Raw genomic sequence first — 19,923 nt, forward strand, 5'->3', positions numbered from 1 at the left:
TATAATACTTAACAAAAATACTTAATAATTGTCTAATAATAATGATTATTGATTAACTAATGTAATATGATTATCAATAATAATTTATAATAACTAAGTCACACCACAAATATTCTTTAATTACTAAATCTTTAATTACTAAAGTTTTCCAATTTTTAATTCATTTAAAATTCTTCCTCTCATAAATGTATTATACCTTTACCTAAATATACAAATTTTACTTTGTCGGATGAACACATTCAGTTATAATTTTACATTGTCTAAATGCAGAAGAGATTATAATTATGTTAACTGCTTCCTTAATCGTTTGACCACTGGGATATTTACTTGATTTGTAATGGATCCACGTTTCCGGGAAAGTGTCGCGTGCGATTACGCACGCGATCGTGGCGCTTAATTATCTGTTGCTCGGAACAAACGATGAGAATACGTCGAAATCCCGACGAGAAAGTCTCGATTCCATGATGTCACGAGGAAGAGCATTCGAGAGTTTAATTTGAATCCAAAACAAACCTGACACCGAAAGAAAAAACGGGGGACTTGATAATTTAGGAATTTAGGGAATTGGGTATTTAGAAATTTAGAGATATACAAATTTGAAAATTTAAGGGTTTTGAGATTTGGTAAATTAGGAATTTGGAAAATTAGAAATTTAGAGATATAAAAATTTTGAGATTTCCTAATTTAGGAATTTGGGGAATAGGGGATTTAGAAATTTAGAGATATAAAAATTTGGAAATTTTGGCATTTTGAGATGTGGTAATTTAGGAATTTGGGAAATTGGGAATTTGGAAATTTAGAGGTATAACAATTTTGAGATTTCCTAATTTAGGAATTTGGGAAATAGGGAATTTAGAAATTTAGAGATTTAAAAATTTTGAGATATGGTAATTTAGGAATTTGGGAAATTGAGAATTTAGAAATTTAGAGGTATAACAGTTTTGAGATTTCCTAATTTAGGAATTTGGGAAATTGGGAATTTGGAAATTTGGAGATATAACAATTTTGAGATTTGGTAATTTAGAAATTTGGGAAATTGGGAATTTGGAAATTTGGAGATATAACAATTTTGAGATTTGGTAATTTAGAAATTTGGGAAATTGGGAATTGGCGACTTGGAGATTTGCTAGCTTAAGAATTTGGGATATTGGAAATTTAGAAATTTAGATATATGGAAATTTAAAGATTTGGTAACTCACAAATTTGGGAAATTGAAAAATTTGGGTTTTGGAGATTTGGTTGCTCGGAAATTTGGCAATTTAGAAATGTTGAAATTTTGAAATATAAAAGTGAGATATTTGGGGACTTTCAGATTAGGAATTTGGGAATTTAAAAATTTAGAAGCTTAGAGGTATGAAAACTAAAAATTGACCAGGTTTTAGAAATTTCAGAATTTAAGAAAATTGAAAATTTAGAAATGTTAGCACTTGAAAACTTACTAATCTAGAGATTTGGAAATTTGTAATTACATTGTAGAGTATTTCATTAAAAAAAACAGTATCAGATATAATAAACCTCTTCACTTATATAAATGATTAAAAATGAGAAACATAGTAACTGATTTTTGTAATATTTACATCATTTTCAAGAAAGTAAGAACCTAACCATAAAAATGTTGTATACATGCAATAACATGAATATTCATAAGAAAACGACACATGTGATCTTCGATCTCATTTATCACTGAAGCTACATTTTCTGCTACTACATAAATGAATAACGACTGCATCCTATTAATTGAAGGTTCCCCATCAATCCATTTTTCATGATTCACTTCATCAATCAAGTAATTCCACATTTTTTTAACTCGTCCCGACAACATTTGCATGCATCTGTCACAAAAAGTGACCCACTTTTATTTCTTTTGTTTTGAAAGTCAACAAAGGTATAAAGGTTTTCCGTTCAAACCATACTGCAACAGTAATTGTACAGTGTTTCTAAGTGGAGCAAGTTTTCTTTTTCCTTCTTGCGTATCTTTTTCAGTATTTGGAACATTAATTCCACAAGTGGAGCTCTCCATGAGTGGCACAGTCAATTCCATAAATAAACATACATTTGAAGAAAATTACTTACCACACAATTTTATTAAAATTTTATTAAAACAAGTTTATACTTAAATTTTACAGAACGTACAAGTCACAGAAGTAACAGAAATAAAAATTAAATTTCACAGTAACAAAAATAAAAATTAAAGTTAACTTGATGCATGTAAAGAACAGTAGAAATTATTTTAAAAAAAAATGTTTGTTATTTAATATCATTTTGTTATTTTTTTATTTCATGTGTGCAATGATATTGGATATTAGAGGGTTTATATCAATTTTAAATTTGTTACTGTTAGTACACATGTCGTTGGTCTCTTACATGGAGACATATTTTAAACATCCCTTATGAGTGAGGTAGCAGAAGTGTTAAATCTGTAAAATCAAAATCCTTTCGTGTGAAATAACCTTCTTAATTATTTAAACGTGTTAAATCAACGTTATCTCATGTCAAATGAACTTCTTGTTTAACTATTTAGTTTAAAATTAAAACTGCTTCATGTAAAGTCTCTTGAGTGCTCAAACTGTATCAAAATTTCACATAGAACAAGGAGTATTACTCAAAATATCTTGCTTAATAAGACAATGTATTGCTTAAATATTGACTTAATATATTGCTTAATATATTGACTGCCACACTGAAACCATTGAAAATTGCATCAAGTTTTAATTTTTAATAAATTTTACCAAACATTTTTACAATAATTACATTTATTTTCCACAGATCCATGTAATCAATACGAGAACTATTTATGAGGAAAGTGAACAAATTAATAATACTTATGTTAAGTTTAACAGCTTAAGTGTCACCCACACATGGATGACATCAACGTATCAAAATGTAAAATGAATGAATCGACTTGAATCATGGTAATCAAAAGTCATGAAACTTGAGTACAATGTACCTAAACGGTCATTTTAGAAATGTTATCGCATGTGAACGCACCGATGGCACAAATGCACACACGCGTGCACGCCACGCATCAGAGCAGAGGAGACTCCTGTTGGTCACAACTTCTTACTTTCTAAAGTCCCCTCTGTGAATTCCCCGAATGAGTTTACACGTTACAATCGTTGACGAGAAGCGGCGGGAAGCACTTTTACTGATTTTTCACCACCGCCTAGCTGAATGTTATATCACAAGCAACGGGAGTGCGGGAGATGGCGGTCAGTGTCGTGAGATACCTTGTTCTTGTCCTCCTTGCTTTGCTGCAGTACCGTAAGTAACTTCTTGCTTGTTACATTACTCTTCTCACCTCTGTACGTGTTTATTAAATGCACTTTTAATTGTGAAGTGGCAACTTATTTTCATCGTACGATTTGCAAGTTTTTAAGTGTCAGATTGTAAATGCTACACCTGTAAATAATAATATTGAAGTCGTTCAAAACAATCTTGATTCGTCTTAGAAGTTTAAATAATATAAATAATAATATAGAAGTTTAAGTTAAATAATCGTTTTTGTTATAATATTTGTATTAATTATAATTGAGTAACGTTGTACGGTGGTGTTTGAAAGGCACTTGGAGCGTTAAGGGTTGAATCTCTATACTCCTTGTTACACCGTTCCTCTGTAAAATATTCTAATTGTGTCCAAGTGATCTCTGACTGGTCTGTTGAAGAAGCTCTATGTGCGTTTTACGAGTGAGTTCTCACGTGTTTACTGAATATCGTGTTTATTTTTATATTTAATAAAAGTCCATTTTCTAATCCTTTGACTGAGGGAATTCATACGGCGCCGCGCTGTAAGTAGAAGTAAAGGTGACTTATATGAAGATCATTTATTTGTCCACCTCGTAACTTGATACGAATTATAATAGTTTGATAAACAATTTCACACACAAGTTTCATAATTAAATTTCAAGTTTCTGGAATTAATTGTATTTTGTTAAAAGGAAAAGGATAGTGTTGAAAATTAGAATTTTGCAATGCTGATCCTTTCTATGACTATACATATATGTTCTCTAATGGTAGGTTGTCATTTAAGAAGTACGTTTATAGATTTGACATATAAAAATATAATATAATATAGAAGTGAAAATTTTTATTAATATCGTGCTGCATAAAAAGCAAAAATATTTGCTATATTTTTAAAATAGTGATTGTCATCTTGTGCATGGTGGATGATTTTCAAGTAAAGTGCATTTTGTTCTTCAAATTTTTAGGAAGGGTTAAAAATGAAGACACGTTGAAATATTCATATTTATTTATTCATTTGGCTTATTAAAATTTATTGTATGTTATTTTCACTGTTCACAGCTTGTATTATATTTTTCAAAGAAAATTAATAGAATTTTCATTTGTTAATAGTAACAAAATTCTTGAAATACGAAGAATTATATTAACAATAATCTAAATTTAATTTAACTTCATTTTGACAAGATATAATTTCTGCAAAAGATAAAAATATCGACAGACAGAAAATAAAAATATTAATAGACAAGACTTGTTAATAAACAAACTAGATGACGAATACTTGATATGTTAAATATTAAATAAATAAATAACTAAATAATAATACCTGTCTACTATATTACACTTCTAATCACTTAATTTGCTATCTAATTGTATCTAACTTGATATCTAATTGTAAGAAATTCATATTTGCAATTTTTACGAATAATAATTAAAATTTTCTCGATTTCTACAGAAAATGTAAGAAAGATTATAATTACTAACGCTATACCGATTGATAATTTCCAATTCAAATCCATAATTGGAGGTAACACGAATCAAAGGTCGCTTTCGAAACGGAATCATGCACATCTTTGATCTAATTCTTGCAATACTACTATATTATTTATCTAGTTAATGCAGGAATCTGATCCTTGAGAGACGAGTAAGAAAAACTGGATCGAAACTGTATAAAGAGTCTTACGACCTTCACCCGATTTCACAGCTTCTCACAACGGTCCAGTAGTTTTCACTACAAGCTATAATGACACTGGTCAATCAATTTTAACTGTCTTCTTAGAGTTAGCGTTTATAAAACAGCTTCTGTAGATTTCACCGTAATACTCAAATTAACACGTCACTTTTTCTAGTAATTAGTTCTTGGTTTTTAAGCTTTTAATTAATTTGTGGTTTTTACGTTTTTCTAGTACTTGGCTTTTGGTTGTCAAGTTTGTTTATTAACTAGTTTTTGATATTTAAGTTTATCTTTTAGTTAGTTTCTGGTATTTTTAATTTTTCTATTAGTTAGCTTTTGGGGTTTGAATTTTTTTTGTTAATTAGCTTCCAGAATTCAATTTTTTTTAGTACTTGGCTTTTCGTTTTCAAATTTGTTTGTTAATTTGTTTTGGATATTTAAGTTTTTCTGTTAATTAGATTCTGGTATTTAAATTTTTGTATTATTTAGCGTTTGGTTTTCACACTTGTAGTTTTTGAGTTATGTTAATCCTTAACGGTCACACTAGGGTATAAAACAACCCCAGCCAATCTGGCTTCAATTTTAACAAACTTTATATCTTAAAAATTTGAATAAGTATTTTTTCTCAATAATATAACGTCGAATTATATTCATGATATGACGATTTTGGATAGCAGTCAGTTAGACATAATAATTCATTAGAAGGATTGTTCAGTGGAAAATAAACCTAATAGAGTGATTGCGGTAATCGGTTTAATGTGATTTTAATGTTGCAGACGATGTGAGTGCGGAAACAAAGACGTTTAAGGATCTGTTCAACAGCACATCCTGTGCGAAACCACCCTACAAGTGTCCGCACCCACAAATCGAATTTTATTTATACACAAGGTAATTTTTTTTATTCATTTTTGTTGCACTCTGTTACAAATACATTGCACAAACTAGTATAAATTTTACATATAATAAATGTACGTGACAATTAACCATCATTCATCCAAGTAAACTTTAATCTAAAGTAAATCTGAAGTAAACCTATTAGTGACCAATTTATTTCATTCAACTGAACGTGATAAGTAAAGTCATTTATTCGTTCAAACAATAAAACGTTGAAGAGATTAATACTTTACTTATTATTTCAAGAATTATTTCTCAAGCATTTTTTAACAGATATAATTACAAGTTTTAATAATATAGGTTATTAAATAGGTATACATTTCTAAAGTTGTTAATTTTAGGAAGAAACATATGAAGCTTGAAGAAACATATGAACACAGGAAAAATTTAAGTAAATAGGAAATGTGCAATTAGAATATAATAACAAGATAACAATGAAAAGATATACTAACAAGAAAAGGCACAATTTTGATCTACATGATTATAAAATATGGCGGTCAATAAAGAGGACATAAAATTTCCATTGATAATTTTTGCACTTACAAACTGGCTTAAAAATTTCAAGATTTTGATTCTCTGTACAATTACTGAGTTTATTACTTTTGATAAAGTAAATACATGTTTTCCTTCAATTAGTACATGTACATAATTTGATCAAATAGAAATAAAAAGCACCGTAGTAACGATAGTTATCTCGCTCTGCTTGTTATTTAAAGAGTAAATAAGTAATAAAAAATAGATGCACGAGAGGTTCGACATTTATGTGGAAACAACTTTCTATTTTCTATTGCTACTGCTTTTAGTTTGTCTCAGGTTCTCGGTCATATTGAAATTCGATATCACATAACACAGCTTAAAATACCTTCTTAGAGTACTTTCTCATTACCTTGATACGACTTTAATACATTAACTTGTCCGTAATTACTTCATTAAGCTGTTAGATATTTAAATGCAGATGAGGTGAATTAGATTACTTTGTTATTAATCTTAAGCTTGAAATAAAATAAAATGATTGTCTAATGTAATAGTAATTTACTGTATTAATCTATTACAAAAATCTAACAAAAAATTATTATTGTTATATGTGTAATAGTAATTTCTTTATTCAAATATGGAATTAGATTAATATAAGAAAACAAGGCTAATTTATTTTTTGTAGAATGCAAGGAATAAATTAGAATAATAAAATTTCTTATAAAAATAATTGAATAATATTCAAATTAATATGATTTAATATAACATTACTGATGTTAATCAAAATTAAAATTCATTTCGGTTGAAATAATACAAAAATGCTAAACAGTATATCAAAATTAAAATTCAATTAAACTTAGTAAAATGGTACTGCGTTAAAGTCTAGCTTTATTAAAATTCATTCGAATCAACACAATAAAATGTACCCAATTATCTACTAACATCAAAATCTATTTCACTCGATATTATTACAAAGTAATACTGATTCAGATAAAACTAGAATTTATTACAATTTAAATAGTCTAAAAATAAGAAACAGTCTATCAGAACTAAAATTTATTTGAATCTATAAAATCCCACGGTACTTTATTTAATAAAATTAAAATTCATTGCAATTATTAAAAGAGTACCAAATTATTTACTACCATCAAATCCTATCGTACCTAATACCATTACATATTCGCAATAATAAAAATATTGAAAGTAACAACAAATATCTAATATTAATAAAAAAATTCATTTCAGAAGTAATACATAAACATCATCTTATCCATAAGAATCTTTCATTCGAGTTAAAATACCTCAATACCGATACAATAAAGAAATATAAAATTATCTAATTGCAGCGACATTCATTCGATCGCTGGTAATAGGAAAGTACCAAAAAAATATCTAATATTAATAAAAATACTCATGTCACAAAGTAATACATAAACACCATCTTGTCCATAGGAATCTTTCATTCGAGTTAAAATACCTCGGTACCGATACAATAAAGAAATATAAAATTATCTAATAGCAGCGACATTCATTCGATCACTGGTAATAGGAAAGTACCAAAAAAATATCTAATATTAATAAAAATACTCATGTCACAAAGTAATACATAAACACCATCTTGTCCATAGGAATCTTTCATTCGAGTTAAAATATCTCAGTACCGATACAATAAAGAAATATAAAATTATCTAATAGCAACGACATTCATTCGCTCGCTGGTAATAGGAAAGTAACTTTTTCTGACTTTCGAAGAAATTTCCCGTTTACTTTTGCGTCAGCATAATCTCGTTCATGGTTCTCCGCTTTCCTTCGACGTTCGAGAAGGTTCACCTCGAGCAGCAAGGAAGAACCTCGACGTAAGACTCTCGATTTCAAGATCACGATTATTTTGTATGGTACTGAAAGTGGCCTCGTTTCAAGGCTCACCTTTCTCCGATAGCTATAGGTGCTTTGGCACGTCTCGGATACTTTTACTCGCTCGCCTACCCATTCTTCATCCGGCTGGTTCTTGCTTTCTGTGAAACGTTTACACGTTATATGCGACGCGAGGTTGATTCCAATCTTCCCATCTGCAGATTTAATACTTTCCCTTTCTTCTGTCATCAATCATTCTTTCTCGGCACCTTTCGTTTTTTTTTAATGTTCGTTAGATATTGTTTGTTAAATTCCTCGATATTATTTGTATAATTATTTTGAGACGTTCAGATGCTTCTTGTTTTTGGAGGATGGAGATATCGAATAGAAAATGTTGGTTATGTAACTGCAATGACTGTCAAGGTTAATTCAAGGTTATATTTCTGTAAGTTCAAGGTCGCAGTAGGTACATTCTTTGCATTCTTTCGGATGTGCATACTAGCTTCACAATTAATGCAATTGTAATTGTCAAAATAAATATCAATATGAATATCAGCATCAATGTAAATATTAATATAATCAATATTAATATATAAGCATAAATATAAATTTCAATATGAATATCAACATCAATGTAAATATCAATATATCAGTATAAATATAAATATCAATATGAATATGAACCTCAATGTAAATATTAATATATCAGTATAAATATAAATATTAATATTAATATGAATATCAACATGAATTTAAATATTAATATATCAATACAAATATAAATACCAATACGAATATCAACATCAATGTAAATATCAATATAATCAATATTAATATATTAGCATAAAAATAAATATTAATATGAAATGAACATCAATGTAAATATCAGTATAATCAATATCAATATATAAGCATAAATATAAATTTCAATTGTGAATTTAAATATCAATATATCAGTACAAATATAAATATCAATATGAATATCAGCATCAATGTAAATATCAATATAATCAACATCAATATAAATATAAACCTTCTGCTTGCAATTTAATGTATAAATACATCACGTTTAACATTTAATTAACAAATAAATCACATAAGAAATTTAATACATAGATACATTACCTACTTCAATGCAATATTTAAACATAAATTTCTTGTTTATAAAAAACTATTTATTCACATAGACTTCACATTTATAATTGGTTTAATAATATAGTAAAAAAGATTTTAGAGTTACATAGATAACTTTAAATTAAGTTTTACGTTTCTTAAGATTCTAAAGACAAATTTAATTTAATTTTCAGATTTATATTATGGTTATTTTGTGCTCCTGTTTTTAGGAGGGAGTATTTTTCTTTTTGTTTAATAACAAAGATAAATTTAATTTAATTTTCAGATTTAGATTATGGTTATTTTTTGCTCCTGTTTTTAGGAGGGAGTATTTTTCTTTTTGTTTAATAACAAAGATTTTGTAATACTGGAATGATGGACGCTTTTTTGATGGTATGTTCGTGTTTAATGATTTTTCAGAGACACGCAAAAGAAACCATTACGCTTAGACGTTCGAAGGTTCGACTCCCTTCAGTACTCGAGATTCAACAGATCCCATCCTACAAAGATCGTTATCCACGGTTTTGGGGGCGGAAGAAATTTAATACCCAGCCCGGATATTCGGAAAGGTAAAAATTCTTTGGAAAATATATTTTACATACAGTTCAATATATCTAGAACTACCTACATTTATCTTGAATTATTGTAATATAGAATTTATCTCTAAACATTTAGAAGTTCAATTATAAATTTAATTTTTCGAACTTCAAACAATTTGACTGCGAGAAAATAACGTTTTTGGAATAATTGATGGTTAAAATTTATAGTAATTAGTTTTGTTAAATTTCCAAAAATTGAGAAGTTGAACAAAAAAACTAATAGTTTGAGTTATAGAAATTTAAACAATAAATTAATTAATACTTATAGTTAGTATATAGACAATTGCCTATAGATCAATGTTAATATGATTAAATACTAATTTCTTTTAATTTAATTTCCTAACGTTAACAAGTATTAATAATTCATTCAATTCCAATCACTGTTAAGGGTGAATACAAACTTCTCTAATTTCTAAAGTAATTTCTACATATAGCTAAATATTTTTTTGAGAAACCTGTGTGAAAGCAACATAGCTCTTTTCTACTTATTATGCAGAAAGTAATGATAAGAAATAACACTGCAATCTACATGCTGTATTAAATATTTGAGTAACGCTATCGTTTAATATTCAAACTGCGGGTATTTATGCATTTCTCATATTTACAGTATGTATAGTGCACACAAAGCAAATAAGATGTGACAAATGTATGGCAATTCATATTTGCATAAATATTCATAGTTCAGAATTATCCTAAAAATAATAAAATAAAATTTCTGCAATATTTTTTTATGAACACTAATTTGATTAAAAATAGCTTGCCTATACACATCTGAAGCATAATAAAATCGCATAAAATGTTATACAAATTTTAAGTTGTTACAGATAAAATGCCGATTAAACATAATTTTTAACTGTTGTTACTTTCTTATTCTTTTTCATAAATGTTTAACGTCGCGTCGACTAAGTGAAACTTCGGAAAATCGTAATGTTCTGATATCGACCAAATTTTGCAAATAAGCTCTTTTCTGCAAAAGAAGACATCTGTGAAAATGATTTTTAGTGTGTGGCGACTCGAAATAAAATATTTTGTCTTTCTTATGTCGTTTCCTACATAATCGACAAGATAGAGAACAGTGTGTGAATTATTCTGAGCATATAGTACATCTTCATATCAGCAGAATATATTGCAAACCGCATAAAATCAACATTAATAAATATACAGTAAATATATAGTATATTAATCAATAAAATCGGTATTAATTGAATTAAAAAAAAAAAAAGAACAAGTGGCGCCATCTCTCCGGCGAACAGGGTAAACTACACACTTTTGAAACAGTAGTTTCATTAGTTCCCGCCCACTGTCGCTAGATGGCGCCACGCGGTCATAGTAAGGAAGCTCCACCCCATATACATAGTATAACTCCAAATATAACTCTACCCTTCAAAAAATCTATACCGTCCAAAACTTTCAAATAAATTATGGAAAATTAGAAAATTGGAATTTTAGAAATTTAGAGATTTGAAAATTTAGAAATTTAGAAATTTGGAAATTTGGAAATTTGGAAATTTGGAAATTTGGAAATTTGGAAAATTGGGCATGGAAAATGGGAAATTGGGGCATTTGGGAATTTGGGAATTTGGAAATTGGATAATTTGGGAATTTGGGAATTTGGGAAATTGGATAATTTGAAAATTTAGAAATTTGGAAATTTGGAAAATTGGGCATGGAAAATGGGAAATTGGGGCATTTGGGAATTTGGGAATTTGGAAATTGGGAAATTGGATAATTTGGGAAAATTGGAAATTTGGAAATTTGGGAATTGGGAAATTGGGAAATTAGGTAATTTGGGAATTTGGAAATTGGATAATTTGGGAATTTGGGAATTTGGAAATTTGGAAATTGGATAATTTGGGAATTTGGGAATTTGGAAATTTGGAAATTGGGAAATTGGGAAATTGGATAATTTGAGAATTTGGAAATTTGGAAATTTGGAAATTTGGAAATTTGGAAATTTGGAAATTTGGAAATTTGGAAATTTGGAAACTGGGAAATTGGGAAATTAGGAAATTTGGGAATTTGGAAATTTGGAAAATTGGGCATGGAAAATGGGAAATTGGGGCATTTGGGAATTTGGGAATTTGGAAATTGGATAATTTGGGAAATTAGGTAATTTGGGAATTTGGAAATTGGATAATTTGGGAATTTGGGAATTTGAAAATTTGGAAATTGGATAATTTGAGAATTTGGAAATTTGGAAATTTGGAAATTTGGAAATTTGGAAACTGGGAAATTGGGAAATTAGGTAATTTGGGAATTTGGAAATTTGGAAATTTGGGAATTGGGGAATTGGGAAATTAGGTAATTTGGGAATTTGGAAATTTAGAAATTAGATAATTTGGGAATTTGGAAATTTGGAAATTAGGCAATTGGGAAATTGAAAAATTGGGAAATTGGGAAATTAGGTAATTTGGGAATTTGGAAATTAGATAATTTGGGAATTTGGTAATTAGGAAATTTGGAATTTGGGAATTGGTAAATTGGGAAATTCTGAAATTAGAAAATTACAATTTTAGAAATTTTTGAAACTGTAGTTCGTCAGATGGCGCCACGTGTTCATCAAAAAAAAAGCTCCGCCCCTGATAATATAACTCCACACATAACTCCACCCTTCAAAAAATCTAAACCAACCAAAATTTTCAAATAAACTATCACAAAACGTTACACGGTATAAATTTTACATTATATCTCCGTTATTCTGTACAATCACCATTTTCTTTTAGCTTCCTAATAGATAACAATAGAAGAATCAATGGAAGCTGAAACTGCAAAGCTACTATTTTATTTCAACTCTCTCATATCCCGATGTATGAAACTTTCGATTTCAGCATATTTCACTCGAGGCAATTACAATATTATAATCGTCGATTACGGTTCGTTGGTACGCGAACCCTGTCTGGCGCAAATACAATGGGGTCCAGATTTCTGTTCACGATGTATTGCTCAATTGGTAAGGTACTTGAGGGATCATCCTCGGGGAACGAGGGTGGAGAATATACATGTGCTTGGGTACAGCGTGGGTGCACACATAGCTGGGCTGATTGCGAATTACTTGCCCGATGACAAACTTGGAAGGATTACAGGTATCGTGTGCTATTTATTCGTTTAATCGTATCTAATCACGTAATACGTAATTCGTGATTCCACTCTTTTGTCTCATTAATGACAAGATTATATCGAAGTCTCTGTTGCAATTCTTTGTGTTGTTACAAGCAACTTATCATTAAACTTCAGGATATTTATATGTACAGAGTGGGTGAATGATGGGATAAGGGAGATGAAGATTAACTTCAAATGAATATACGATTGCTTTTTAACTTTAAATGAATTAATATACGATTACTTTTTTAAGCTTCTTTATAAGAAGCTGGGCATGAAAATTAGTTGGATTTGATTTTTTATTTGAAGCTACATTTTTTAAAAACTGAGGTGAAATTATGTGTGAGATTCAGTTGAATGACTGAGGTTATTGATTTTATTATTTACAGGAGTGCACGATCTTTGGAACACCGATTTTGTTCAAACTTTGCATAATTTTGTACGTCACTAAAAGTAATAAGTTTGCAAAGTTACAGCGTGCAACTCTAAAAAATTAAGGAGAAAATGCTTGAACTTCCTGATTTCGTAGTGTTCTCAAACTTTAATATCCAAACGTAAATTTCTTCTTTATTTTAGAGAGTTGTGAGCTATGGTTTTGCAATTTTGTTACCTTTACTGTCCTCTATGGCTATTAGAAGTTTGAATAAAATCGGTGTTTCGAAGATTGTATAATTATTTTATTACTAAGTTTATTTCGTTCGTTTGAATAATTTAACTAGTTCATAGTAAGCTTGGTTTATTTGTCTGAATAACTTAAGAACTAGTCAATAGTAAAGTCTTGAACAAGTCAAGAATAAGACAGTAAATATTTCATTCATTTCAATAATATAAGACGAAGTTAACAGTAAATAATTTTATTTTATTCGTTTGAATAATTTAAGAACAAGTTAATAGTACATATGTTTATTCCATTCACTCGAAAAAATTAAGAACTAATAAATAATTAAAAACTAATAAGTTAAGAACTAATAAGTAAATAATTTCTGTCACAACTTAAAGTAAATTTACATCAAAAGTGAGGTTAGGTTAGCGACTCTTTCATCCATCTTGCATGTTTCAAATAAAATTCTGTTCATTTCAAATGGAAACTGAATTCTCTCAATTCTTAAGATAATAAACGAAATTATTTATTAAATGATATGATTTGAAGTGATATGATTAGAAATGATATGATTCGCACGATGAAATACATATATTTTTGTGTGTATATACACATCGAACAGGACTGGATCCTACAATATTTTTCTACATGAATGGGAACCGTTCGATGGACTTAGACGACACGGACGCTCATTTTGTCGACATAATCCACACTGGTGCTGGGATTTTGGGTCAATGGGGACCCACAGGGCACGTGGATTTCTACGTAAATGGAGGCTCCAGTCAACCAGGGTGCGCAACTACTTCCATACTCCGTAAGTACGATCTTTTGAATTATGTTCCCGTTTCTTGAAAAGAGACTCGTTATAACTTTGGTATAACAGCAAATTATGAAGTACACTTGAATCACAACGGGGAGAGAAACTTAAAATAATTTAAAAGCAAAAAGGTCATTTCATACTTGTTAGTATCTCGTACCTTTATTTTATAGGATGTCCACATGTTAAATTAACAAAAATCTTGCAGTATAGTGATGGTATAAAGAAATATTTTAGACAAAAGTTTCATGGTTTTAGGAAAAGAATTATTTGGTAGAAGTAGTTTTTTTTTGTGTGGAATTGTAGAGGAAATATGAAAGTTAAGATTATTTAGTCTCTTTGTACTGTTCGATACAATTATTCTCTACACTCTACACGAAAGTATTAAATCACTTATAGCAAAAAATCATTAAATGACATTAAAGAAGAATTACTTTATTATGGCGAAACGAATGAACTAAACCTATAAAATGATAGTCCGAATACACATATAAGGAAAATAACAAAATGCGTGTTTCGGAACTTCGACGACGTGGTATGGTTCCTGAGGCATTTAGAAAAAAAATTTCTATTAGGGTTTGATGCGTTTTGATGCCTAATAAAGCCAGAAAATCAATTTTTGTCGAATTCGGTCCGAAACGGTACAGGTGGCGCCATCTAGTGGCGAGCCGCGGAACTACGAAAAACTAAAATTCCGATTTTCTCCTAAATTAGGCAATTTTGCGTACTTCTGAGGGTCAGAAATTGTTCTGTGACCTCTCTAGAATCTATATAATGCCACAAGAACCTCCTCAGAGCGCTAGAAAAGAAAATAGAAAAATAGTCCAAAACATGGACTAAAAAACTGGCGTCCATCTAGCGGTGAAAGTTGGAACTACAAAAAACTAAAATTTCGATTTTCTCGACAACTAGTGAATTTTGAGTACTTCTGAGGCCCAGAAAGTGTTATGTGATCACATTAGAAGCAAAATAAAGCAATAAAACTTTTCTGAAGTTTTAATAAAGAAAATAGAAAAAATATAATTTTATGGAGAAACCTAGTGGCGCCATCTAGCGGAGAAACTGCGAACTAAACTGAAAAACCGTATGTCCGAACACGCGTTAAGGGGTCAAACAAAAATTGATTTTCTGGGCTTAATAGGCAATAAAATGAATAACTTATTCAACAGAAATTGCTTTAAAATGTCTAAAGAAGCATACTGCGTCGTCAAAGTTGCAAAATATTACTTTTTATATTTTTCCTTAACGCGTCTTCGGACATACGGTTTTTCAGTTTAGTTCGCAGTTTCGCCGCTAGATGGCGCCACAAATTTTCTCCATAAAATGATATTTTTTTTATTTTCTTTATTAAAGCCTTTAGGAAACTTTTATAGCTTTATTCTGGTTCTAATGCGACCACATAACACTTTCTGATCCTCAGAAGCCCTCAAAATTCGCTAATTTTCGAGAAAATCGCATTTTTATATTTTTGTAGTTCCAACTTTCACCGCTAGATGGACGCCAATTTTTTAGTCCATGTTTTGGACTATTTTTCTATTTTCTTTTCTAGCGCTCTGAGGAGGTTCTTGTGGCATTATATAGATTCTAGAGATGTCACAAAACAATTTCTGACCCTCAGAAATACGTGAAATTGCCTAATTTCGGAGAAAATCGAAATTTTAATTTTTCGTAGTTCCTCCGCTCGCCGCTAGATGGCGCCACCTGTACCGTTTTGAACCGAATTCGACAAAAATTGATTTTCTGACTTTATTAGGCATCAAAACGCATCAAACCCTAATAGAAATTTGTTTCTAAATGCCTCAGGAACCGTACCACGTCGTCAAAGTTCCGAAATATTGCACTTTGCGTGCGCAGTAGAATTGACACAGGTGGCTCATGTACGTATCGGAATGCTGACACAAAATAATTAATTACTCGTTACCCGAACATGATTTAAGAACTTTTATGATCGAACCATGTAAATAATGCATTGCTGACTATTCTTCAATCATAAAAGTGCACAAAATATATCCACAAAACCTGTAATTAATTATTCAAGATGACCTCGTATATATCACTTGTCACCGTGGCTGGCCTTAGGTTATTAGTTAATAACTAGTTAATATTATTAAAAATCTGAACAAATATGATACGAGAAAGTAGCTGAGGGATCACAAACATTCTTTTATAATAAAATTGCAGAAATTGTGTTTAGAAAATGTATTATTAATTATTTCAAATTAGCTCATGCGTACGATGTATTCCGCCCACTTCGTGCTGGATATTAATTAATAACTAATTATTTATAATAAAAATGTGAATATATGTGATATGAAAGTAGCTAGGGAATCACTGAACATTCTTTAATCGTAAATGTTCATAGACTGTGCTTAGAAAGTGAGTAATAACGATTTTGCATACTCATTATCACTATTATTATAATTTTAATAGTACCCGTATTTATAGACTGAAGTAACTCCATAAAATAAACCCAGTAAAATGAAATAACTCAATTGATAAATGAGAGAAATATTTGTGAAAATAGAAAAATAAGAAATTCAGCAATATTTGTGTATAAAGGAAACGCTAAAATGAATACTCTTACATAAAAGAAACAAAAGAATTAAACATGATAATTATACAGAACTTTGTAAATGTTAACTTTGCGTCAACTTATGAGATTCAAGTCTACTAATCATTATATCACAAAAGACAGCAGTATAAGGAACAGATAATTGACCGTGAATGAAATTAGTGAAATATTTTGTCCGCAGAGACGCTATCCTGCGATCACACCAAAGTCACTCCGTATTATATAGAATCCATTACAACGAAAGTTGGATTCTGGGCAGCCCCGTGCGGAAATCTGTTCTCTTACCTGATCGGATGGTGCAAGCCCAAACTCGAAGAATACATTCTCATGGGAGAAGACGCCCCTCATACGTAAGTACATCTTACCATTAAATTGCCATTAAATCAAATTAACGTACGTTCGATGAGTAACGAAATAACAATACTTGATCTTAATAAGAGACTGGTAGAAAGATAATCTTGTGGAATACAGTTGTAACTTGATAATATCCTCCCACGCATTATAGCTGTAGTAGATGTAGGATTTGGGTATTTCGAAAAAATAAAGAATCTGGAGGAATTGAAGATTTAGAAATTTTGGAATGAGGAAATTTAGAAATTTGGGAATTTGGGAATTTGGGAATGTGGGAATGAATTTGGGAATTTGGTAATTGGGAAATTAGGTAATTTGGTAATTTAAGAATTTGGAAATTGGGAAAATAGGTAATTAGGGAATTTAAGAATTTGGAAAATTTGGAATTTTAGTAATTTTGAAAGTGCAGAATTTGGGAAATTAGAAATATGGAAATTTGGAAATTGGGGAATTTGGGAATTTGGAAATTTGAAAATTGGGAAATTAGGTAATTTGGTAATTTGGGAATTTGGGAATTTGGAAAATTTGGAAATTTGGAAATTTAGAAATTTGGAAATTTGGAAATTTGGAAATTGGGAAATTGGGAAATTTGGAAATTTGGAAATTGGGAAATTGGGAAATTGGGGAATTTGGGGAATTTGGAAATTTGGGAATTTGGGAATTTGGGAATTTGGAAAATTTGGAAATTTGGAATTTTAGAAATTTAGAAATTGGAGAATTTGAAAATTTAGAAATTTGGAAATTTGGAAATTGGGAAATTGGGAAATTGGGGAATTTGGAAATTGGGGAATTTGGAAATTTGGAAATTAGGTAATTTGGGAATTTGGGAATTTGGAAAATTTGGAATTTTAGAAATTTAGAAATTTGGGAATTTGGGAATTTGGGAATGTGGGAATGAATTTGGGAATTTGGTAATTGGGAAATTAGGTAATTTGGTAATTTAAGAATTTGGAAATTGGGAAAATAGGTAATTAGGGAATTTAAGAATTTGGAAAATTTGGAATTTTAGTAATTTTGAAAGTGCAGAATTTGGGAATTTAGAAATATGGAAATTTGGAAATTGGGGAATTTGGGAATTTGGAAATTTGAAAATTGGGAAATTAGGTAATTTGGTAATTTGGGAATTTGGGAATTTGGAAAATTTGGAAATTTGGAAATTTAGAAATTTGGAAATTTGGAAATTTGGAAATTGGGAAATTGGGAAATTTGGAAATTTGGAAATTGGGAAATTGGGAAATTGGGGAATTTGGGGAATTTGGAAATTTGGGAATTTGGGAATTTGGGAATTTGGAAAATTTGGAAATTTGGAATTTTAGAAATTTAGAAATTGGAGAATTTGAAAATTTAGAAATTTGGAAATTTGGAAATTGGGAAATTGGGAAATTGGGGAATTTGGAAATTGGGGAATTTGGAAATTTGGAAATTAGGTAATTTGGGAATTTGGGAATTTGGGAATTTGGAAAATTTGGAATTTTAGAAATTTAGAAATTGGAGAATTTGGAACTTTGGAAATTTGGAATTTGGGAAAATTAGAAAATTGGAAAATTGGAAATGGAAATTGGAGCATTTGGGAATCTGGACATTTGGAAGCAGAAGTAGGGAAATTGGGTAATTTTATATTTTGGGAATTTGGAAATTGAGAAATTTAGGAATGTGGAAATTTAGTAACGTGAGAATTTAGAAAAGGGACGTGAAAATTAGGAAATTTAATAATGTGAAAATTTTAAACTAAATTTGAGACATTCGAAAGTTTGGAAACTTGAAAATATAACTAGAATATTTTTAGGGATGGAAATTGAAAAGCATAGGAATTGCAAGCTTGAAAGTGTTAAAATAGAAAACCAAAATTAAAAGATTTTCAAATCTTAAATTTATTTAATAAAAACACCTGAAGTAACTTAGATAAATTCCAAATGTTTTCAGAGCACGAGGCATCTACTATCTATCAACAAACGCACACAAACCATACGCCCGAGGCCTCCCCGTAAGAAGCCCGCCCCCGACAAGCAGGAAACGATCGTCCTACCGCCAGTATTAAGCTTACTGAAGCAACTAATTAACATAATTATAGAATAGTCAATTCCTAATTTAGTACTCTAGGTTCCGTTATGTTTGTTGTTTCGTTGTATAGTTTCTAAATTTAGTTCATAAGTACGCAACCTACCGTGAAACCTTCACGTCCCATCGATCGACGATTAAGTGCCTGTTGTATGGCGAACCAAGAATTTTCATGGTGGTATTCCTATGACGTTTCGTAACAACGTTGCTTCCTTGAAATCTGTTGTTACGATTATTCTTTAAGTGTAACGAGTCTTGTTATAATTGTAATTAGGGATGGAATGAATGATAATTTTAAGTCCGTTACTATTTATACCGGAGATTCGTAATTCGTAAAGATGACATGGAGATGTGGAATAATTGTTAATAAATTTATAAAATAAATATATGAAAACTGAAAGTCTGTTTAAGCTTACGAAATTTTAGAATTAAGGTTCGTTTTTTAAATTATTAGAAATTAATTTTTCTGTGACTTACAGTAGATACACTACCGTCCATAAGTATCCGGACACAAGCGAAATATGCATTTGCGTTGGATGAAAGTTATACAAGTATCTGCAACAGTAGCTAAAATCGATTTTT

The 19,923-nt window shown here is 29.8% G+C and overlaps 1 protein-coding gene across 1 annotated transcript; it reads left to right on the forward strand.

The window, feature by feature from the left end:
• Positions 1-3,052: 3,052 nt before the first annotated feature.
• Positions 3,053-19,741, forward strand: LOC143263987 (lipase member H). Its single transcript, XM_076528958.1, has 7 exons — positions 3,053-3,261; positions 5,686-5,797; positions 9,665-9,813; positions 12,672-12,926; positions 14,166-14,357; positions 17,114-17,282; positions 19,207-19,741. The coding sequence occupies exons 1-7, from the start codon at positions 3,204-3,206 to the stop codon at positions 19,319-19,321; spliced, it is 1,050 nt and encodes a 349-aa protein (XP_076385073.1). The 5' UTR covers positions 3,053-3,203; the 3' UTR covers positions 19,322-19,741.
• Positions 19,742-19,923: the final 182 nt, after the last annotated feature.

This window comes from Megachile rotundata, chromosome 2 (assembly GCF_050947335.1).
Source record: "Megachile rotundata isolate GNS110a chromosome 2, iyMegRotu1, whole genome shotgun sequence".
In the NCBI taxonomy this organism is placed as follows: domain Eukaryota; kingdom Metazoa; phylum Arthropoda; class Insecta; order Hymenoptera; family Megachilidae; genus Megachile; species Megachile rotundata.

What these genes read in the sequence shown, in the direction of transcription:
- LOC143263987 (XM_076528958.1), top strand. Translation starts at nt 3,204, where the DNA reads ATGGCGGTCAGTGTCGTGAGATACCTTGTTCTTGTCCTCCTTGCTTTG. An exon ending in CCTTGCTTTGCTGCAGTACC is followed by an intron (nt 3,262 to 5,685) that starts GTAAGTAACTTC and finishes TTAATGTTGCAG; the next exon opens with ACGATGTGAGTGCGGAAACA. An exon ending in GGAGAAGACGCCCCTCATAC is followed by an intron (nt 17,283 to 19,206) that starts GTAAGTACATCT and finishes AAATGTTTTCAG; the next exon opens with AGCACGAGGCATCTACTATC.